The sequence below is a fragment of the Penaeus chinensis genome, chromosome 10, assembly GCF_019202785.1.
Source record: "Penaeus chinensis breed Huanghai No. 1 chromosome 10, ASM1920278v2, whole genome shotgun sequence".
In the NCBI taxonomy this organism is placed as follows: domain Eukaryota; kingdom Metazoa; phylum Arthropoda; class Malacostraca; order Decapoda; family Penaeidae; genus Penaeus; species Penaeus chinensis.
This window is the reverse complement of record NC_061828.1, coordinates 37086008-37093151: the sequence shown is the minus strand read 5'-3', so window position 1 is coordinate 37093151 and position 7144 is coordinate 37086008. Positions and strand designations below refer to the sequence as shown.

The 7144-nt window shown below is 43.4% G+C and overlaps 1 protein-coding gene across 6 annotated transcripts in view; it reads left to right on the top strand.

Annotated features, from left to right (window-relative positions):
• The first annotated feature begins 416 nt into the window (after positions 1-416).
• Positions 417-7144, top strand: part of LOC125029633 (muscleblind-like protein 1) — a 54843-nt gene continuing 48115 nt past the window's right edge. For 2 of the 6 annotated variants that reach the window (XM_047619625.1, XM_047619627.1), the window contains exon 1: positions 420-1257. In XM_047619625.1, coding sequence (XP_047475581.1) covers positions 1126-1257 — 132 coding nt within the window. In that variant the 5' untranslated portion in view covers positions 420-1125. Of the gene's footprint in view, positions 1258-7144 lie in introns of all 6 variants that reach the window. The other 4 variants (XM_047619624.1, XM_047619626.1, XM_047619622.1 and 1 more) reach the window with 3 other exon arrangements.

The following is a 7144-nucleotide window of genomic DNA, read 5'->3' as shown; positions in this document are numbered from 1 at the left end:
TCTGTTTTTTCTCCTCGTCTTCTGTTGTTTTTTTCATCAATTTTTTGTTTTTGTTTTTCATTTATTTATATAAGATGGTAAAAAAAAAAAAAAAGACGACGATTGGTTTTTTTTCTTGTTTTTTTTTTGTATTGAATGCTTTTTTTTCATCTTGCATTCTCTCTTTGTTTTATTTTGTTGTTGAATGGAGTCTTATATAGATATATACAATATATATACACATCTGGAAGGACACTGAGGAGCATAAAATATAATCTCCCTATACCTACCACTTGCCCCCCCCCACACCCCCCTACCCACACCTACTCCCTACCTCTCCTTCTCTCTCTTTCTCTCTCCCTCTCCCTCTCCCTCTCCCTCTCCCTACCTACCACCTTTCCACACCCCTTTTTCCTACCAATCCTAACCACTGCCACAACCTGTTCCTACCTTGTTTTGTGTACATGTACTATTTAGCGACTACTCACGGGAGAATTGATTATTTTTTGGCGAGTGTCTTTTTGTAATTACAATAGCTGCGTTAAGCAATGTCGTGTGCCTAAAGTATATGTATATGTATATATTTATATGTATGTGTGTATATGTAATGAAAATCAGAGAGACAAAATTACATATGGTTGAAATTGGAAGAAGAAATGTATAAACCAAGTGTGGTATTTATACTGCACGGGTACCAAAAATATGCACCGACGACTGCCTTAACACTTGCTACCAATAGTATATGATGGGAAAGGCATTAGCCTGTTTTAGAAGGAAAAAAAAAATGATGTAGAATCCCGTGAGTGTCTCCATGTTGCATACTGATTATACAGTCATAGTTTTGTAGTATGAAATACTTCCCCTTTTTAAACAAGTTCCCCTTCACGTTTTTAACTAAAGTTCTTTGAAGTTTTCTAAAAAAAAAAAAAAAATGCCCCCCACACCCCCGTTTTCTAAAAGTCCTCCATTCATCTCCCTCCACGATTTTCTGAAGAATTCCCGTTTCCTGAAAGGTCCCCCCCCTCCCACCCACGATTTCTGAAGTATTCCCGTTTTCTGTGACAGTATTCCCGTTTTCTGTGACAGTATTCCCGTTTTCTGTGACAGTATCCCCGATTTCTGAAGTACCCCCGTTTCCGTCCCCAGATGCAACAACAATATTACCCTAGCGCCCCGACCGCTCACAGTAGACAAGAGCAGAGATCTTCGGGAACTCAGGCGCAATACACCCTATACAACACCGCAATTTCTGCAGAAAACGTTCCTCTTATGCTCTCAGTAAGTCTATTAATTGATCACAGCTGGTTTATGTTTTGATGAAAGCGGACACTCCAAGAAAAGACCATGATGGAAAAAAGCATGATGAAAGTTTAAAAAAAGATATATATAAAAGTTTTATTGCTATTCTCGCACTTCTTTTTTCACAGACGCGCCAATTAATAATAGAAGATAATAAAATGAAATAAAAGTAAAAAAAAAAAAAAAAAAAAGACAAAAAAAAAACAGCAGCTTTTTTCTTACACTCCCCACCAAAAAAAAATATATATATATATACCTAAACCTTCAAGAGCCATTACGTTACTGAGCTTATTAGTGCGTAAATTGATCTCTCTTATTTTGTGTACTGCCTCCTCACTCTATCTATCCATCCATTACTCTCTCCCTCCATCTCTCATTCTCTTTTCTTCCCCCTTTCTCTTTCCTTTTCGCTCTCCTGTCTTTTTCTCCTTTTTTCTCTTTTCTCGTTCTTCTTTTCCTTATATTTCTTTCCTTTACTCTCTCCTCTTTTCTTTGTCTCTCCCTTTTCCTTCTCTCTCCCCTCTCCTTCTCTTTCTTTCCCATCTCTCTCTCTCTCTCTCTTCATTCACTTCCATCCTTCACTTTCTCATGTAACTCATAAAACCGCCTGTGTGTTCTCCCCGAGAGCACCCAGCCTTAACCTCTCGCTCCTCGTGTTCTTAAGCACAAACCATGTAGCTTGAGGTCTTTGTCCGACGCCAGTAGATGTAAGAACTGCCTCCTTTTAGTGATTTGCCTGCTCTCTCTTAAACGCAAAGCGTGTGAAATCTAAATCCTTCTTTTGTTAAATGACAGAGATTTATTTGATGTTTTTTTTTTTTTTTTTTTAATGATAGAAAAACAAGTGAGAGATCTCTATGTATTGTGATTAAACTTTTTTTTTTTTTCTTTCTTTTATAGCGAGCATCATGATAATATCTTCCTTTATCTTGGAACAACCTATATCCTAACTTTTCCCGATTCCCTTTTTTCCCCCAAAAAAGTTAATTTTTTTGTTCCTTTTGTTGTTGTATTATTATGATTGCCGTTGTTATTATTATTATTATTATTATTATTATTATTATTATTATTATTATTATCATTATTATTATTATTATTGTTGTTGTTGTTGTTGTATACTTTCCAGTTTTACGAGACAAGACAAATGAGTTCGGTTTTTGTTTTCTTTTTCTTTTCTAAAAAGCAAGGGAATGGACAGACCTTGACACATAAAAGGTCATCACACACACGCCTCTGAGATAGCATGTAGTGTGCATCAATAGAGCTGCTTCTGACTACACATTATAGTCTTTTAAGTGGCACTGGACGTCACACCAGACACCTATGGCACTCCAGAGCATTTAGAACCTACATTGTGGATGTTTAGAACGTACGCGACGCGCCGGTGACGATATACGGCATAACTGCAACACCGTAAACACATCAGACACTACAATGCGCTTTCCTGTGACGCATTGTGGTATTCTCGACTCGCATCTAACACTCTCATACTCGAGCTAGGATGGGGGTGAGGGGGTGACAGGTTACACCTCGATATACCGGGAGATTTAAATTAACACTTCACTTGACATTCACACTGACGGCGCGATTCTATATCCACGAAGATTTTTTAAAATGTACAGAATGATTATAGGATTTCAAAAGACATTTCAAAATACGGTAAAGCACCGCATGCGTATGCTTGATCATCCAGCGACTCCCTTGTTGTGAGGATTGGTATAATGCTTCTGCTTGGAAGTGCCACACACGTCCGGACAGTGACACTTTCTTTCAGGCTGTGGCACTTCTGCCAAGGCACTTAGAGTTGGGGGGAGAGCGGGTCGAGGGTGCATTTAGTAGGCTGGATGGGGCAGTCTTCTCATTTGGGTCGGGGAATCAGGCCTTTTCTGCTGATCGTTAGATTAGATTAAATTTTTAAAAAAGGAAATCACTGATCCGCTCGTCAGTTAGCCGAGCTCCCCCCTCCCCACATTTAAGATTATTATCGCCGTTATTATTGTTGTCAGTGCCGTTGTTATCTAGCTTTACTGTTATTGTAGATGCCGTTTGTTTTTGGTGCGTATCAAGTCTTGGTAGCCCTAAACACGCTGCTGTGCTTGTTACAGGCTTTAATCTCCTGATAGGGGGGAGAGGAGGTAAGGGGAGAGAGAGAGAGGGGAGGTAGGGGTAGAGGGGAAGGGGATATGAGGGGAAGGGGGCTCCGGGGGTAGGCCTAGGTCCAGGGTAGTTCCGTGGTGGTAGTAGCGACTTTATGGGTGGCGGGAGGTCGTGTTACAGCGCAGAATGTGTCGTTAGTCCCGAGTCACGACCTGTGGGGGCTGCAGGTGGCCGTGACGAAGGGAAATGCAGCGTCGTATTTTGAAAGAGTTTCCCTCGGCGTGTGGAAGTTGCTTGCGTTGTTTCTTGCGAGTTTTACTTAGCATGCGGATCGTCCTGTTGGAGTAGGAAAGGAAAACAAGATCGAGACGGTCGTTGACGATGCGAGTCAGCCAAGATCATGCCAACGCTCTCTCTCCCCTCTCCTTTTTTTTATTACCCTTCCTCCTTCGTACTTCTTGTCTCCCCCATTCTCATTTCCTTCTCCTCCTCCTCCTCCTTCTCCTCCTCCTCCTCCTCCTCCTCCTCCTCCTCCTCCTCCTCCTCCTCCTCCTCCTCCTCCTATGACCTACCCCCCCCCCTAAGATCAGCTCCTCCCCCCCCCCAACACACAACCTTCCTACCCCCCCCCCCCACCCGAAGACGAAAAAAAATCATCGCAGTCACGACCGTTTGACCTTAGATTTCATCAACTTTGTCGTAGCAAACAGCTCAACTTTTCTCATTATAATCCCGTGCGGAGACCTCGGCCATGGAAGCGAGGAGGCGAGCAGACGCCGTCGGGAGGGAACACGCCGTCGGGAGGGAACACGCCGTCGGGAGGGAACACGCCGTCGGGAGGGAACACGCCGTCGGGAGGGAACACGCCGTCGGGAGGGAACACGCGGAACAGTGCTTGCTCACACTATCTCGTGCTTTTCTCGCTAGTCAGAATCTTAAATATGGGCGTTAGGTTGCGAGTATGGAGCAAAAGGCGCTGAAATCTTGGTCTTTTATTTAACATTTTATTGTTTGGTTTAGGTTCGTTAGTTGAAATAGGGGAGTTAGTATCGACAGAAGACCTTAGTAAACAAATCCGTTAAAAAAAAAACACCCGTGAACAATTGATTCTAGGACAGACACTCAGAGACTTAAAAAAGAATGTTCTTATACCAGTCACTTCGAGACAGTTAATAATGACGAAAACAAAGAGTAAGAGAAAATATAATTTCCAAGGGTCGGAACGAGCTCAAAACGAACAAACGATAGGAGAAAAGACAAAAAAAGAAGAAGAAAAAACAAAAGTAAAAATTAAGATAAAAAAAATCGAAAACGAAGCCAAGTCTTGCTGCCCAAACGAATTTTTCTCCTTTCTTCAACAACGTATTGGAGGCTGTCGCTACATTCCCGTCTTTGTGTTGACAGTGCGCCCCCCCCCCCCCATGTATCCACAGAGGAGAGGGGGGGGGGGTGAGGGGGGAGATCGAGTCTCTCATTAGGGGCTGGCACCTGGCATAGGGTGAAGGGGGGGGAGGGGATAGGAGGGGGCCGGAATTTCGAGGCAGAGAGTTTTGGAAAAGAAACGGTGTTGTATTGGGTCTGTGTATTTTAGATTTTAGATTTTTTTTTTTTTTTTATGTTTTTTTTACTTTTTTTTATTAATTAAACATAAAAATCGTTAAGACTTTACTGGAGGATTTCAAGGCGGGATAGAGTAGTTCAGGAGGAAGAATTAGCTTGTTCCTTGGTAAGCTTTAATGGGCCGACACCGATGAGTTAATGGAAAAGGTAGAACGTGGCTGAGTGCCGTAACGTGTAGCAGACATGTTGAGGCATGACGATGACCTGACGCAGAGGGCGGGGCTTGTGAGGAGGTTGTGGTGGCTGCGTCGGGAGGAATAGTGGGGGGGAGGGGGAGAGGGGGTATTCGAAGGGTTAACAGATTAGAACACCTAGTATTATCATTGTTATTATTATTATCATTATTGTTGTTGTCGCTTTTATTATTATTATTATTATTATTATTATTATTATTATTATTATTATCATCATCATCATCATTATTGATTATATATTTGATAAGAGTGTGTGCTCGAGAGTAAAGGGAGCTTAGGGAAAGAACGAGGCAGATTCTGAGGGAGTAGACAGGTGGTGCAGGCGGGGACCAGCTGTCGAGTGAAGGAAGGAGGAACCAGCTGGCGGGGGCAAGCAGGGAAGCAGGCGGTAGGAGAGAGCAGATGTTGTAGGCAGGGTCAGGTAAGGGGAGGCAGGGGAGGGCCAGGCGGTGTCGACAGGGCCCAGCCAAGGGTCAGGGTGTATATATGTATTCCGGCATATCGGTCGAGTGGCATGAGCGCGTAAGGTTTTGGAAACCGATAATGCTTTACTTTATTAAGCAGTAGAGGCGGTCGTGTCGAGGGGCTTAATGGCCTTTCCTCCGGCAAATATTTGTTTTTCTTTTTTTCTCTCTCTCTCTCTCTCTCGCTCTCTTTTCTCTCCTCGTGTCCCCCTCTCTCCCTGTACAAATTCTCTCTTTCTTCCTCCCCTCTCTCTCTTTCCCTCTCTCTCCCTCCCTCCATTCCTCCCTCTCTCTCTCTGCCTCTCTCCCTTCCTCTCCCTCCCTCCCTTCCTCCCTTCCTCCCTTCCTCTCTCTCCCTCCCTTTCTCTCCCTCCCTTCTCCCTCCCCCCACTTTGCCCCCAACCCCCCCAACCTTTTCTCTTTGGGAGCGAACTACGTCATACGCAATTCGACAAGCGGGAGGAACCGGGTTTTCCGATACGTGGAAGCGATTAGGGCAGTGGTCTTCCCCGAAAGGCCTGTGTGTGTGTGTGTGTGTGAGGCATATTGCTAGGGAAGCTCTCACTATATATGTATGTAGTGTATGTAGTGTGTGTGTGTGTGTTCGGTTTTTTTTCCGTGATGGGTACTTAGGAAGAGAAAGGGAGGGTAGAAGATGGGGAAATGGGGAGGGTAGAAGATGGGGAATTAGGGAGGGGAAGAGTGTGAGGGAGGTGGGGATATAGGTGAGGGAAAGGGAGGGATTGAGATAGGGATAGAGGGAGGGAAAGGGATGGGAGGAGATGGGGATAGAGGGAGGGAAAAGGAGGAAGGTTTTGTGGATAGAGGGAGGGAAAAGAAGGGAAGGAGATCGATAGAGAGGGAATATAAGGGAGCGATAGGAATAGAGGGAGGGAAAAAGGGGGGGGGAGATGAGGGATGCAGGGAGAGAAATGGAGGATAGAAAGGGATAAACGGAGGGAAAGGGATAGGAGATGGGAACGTCGGAAGGGAAGGAGATGGTCTGGAACGAACGTGATGTAGACCTAAAGAACAACGGTCTAGGCGCCCACTACCACACTCTACCACCCTACCACACACCATGTTGTTTTTGCTCATTGCACCGCACTATATTCCATCGCCGGAGTGGAAAATTCGCCACTGCACCGTCTTATTTTAGTGTGATTTTTTATATAACAAGACGTGGCAGTTTCAAGTATTTTTTTTCTTGTTGTTTATACTTATATTACTCTTATTTTTATTCGAGAAAATAAACTCAAAAGAGAGGAAAGTTACAGGTGGATATGTCAGACTTTATATTGATTTACAATTTCATCGAAGGCAATTTTTTTTTTTTTCTCATATGAAGTGAAATTTGGTAGAGGCTACTCATTTAAATTCATATATATTTTTTCTCTAGATATTTCAGCTGTTAGGCAGATTATCACTACTATAAGCTTTTATTCATATATATTTATTCATCACTAGCCCTTTGCTCTGAAGTTCATATAA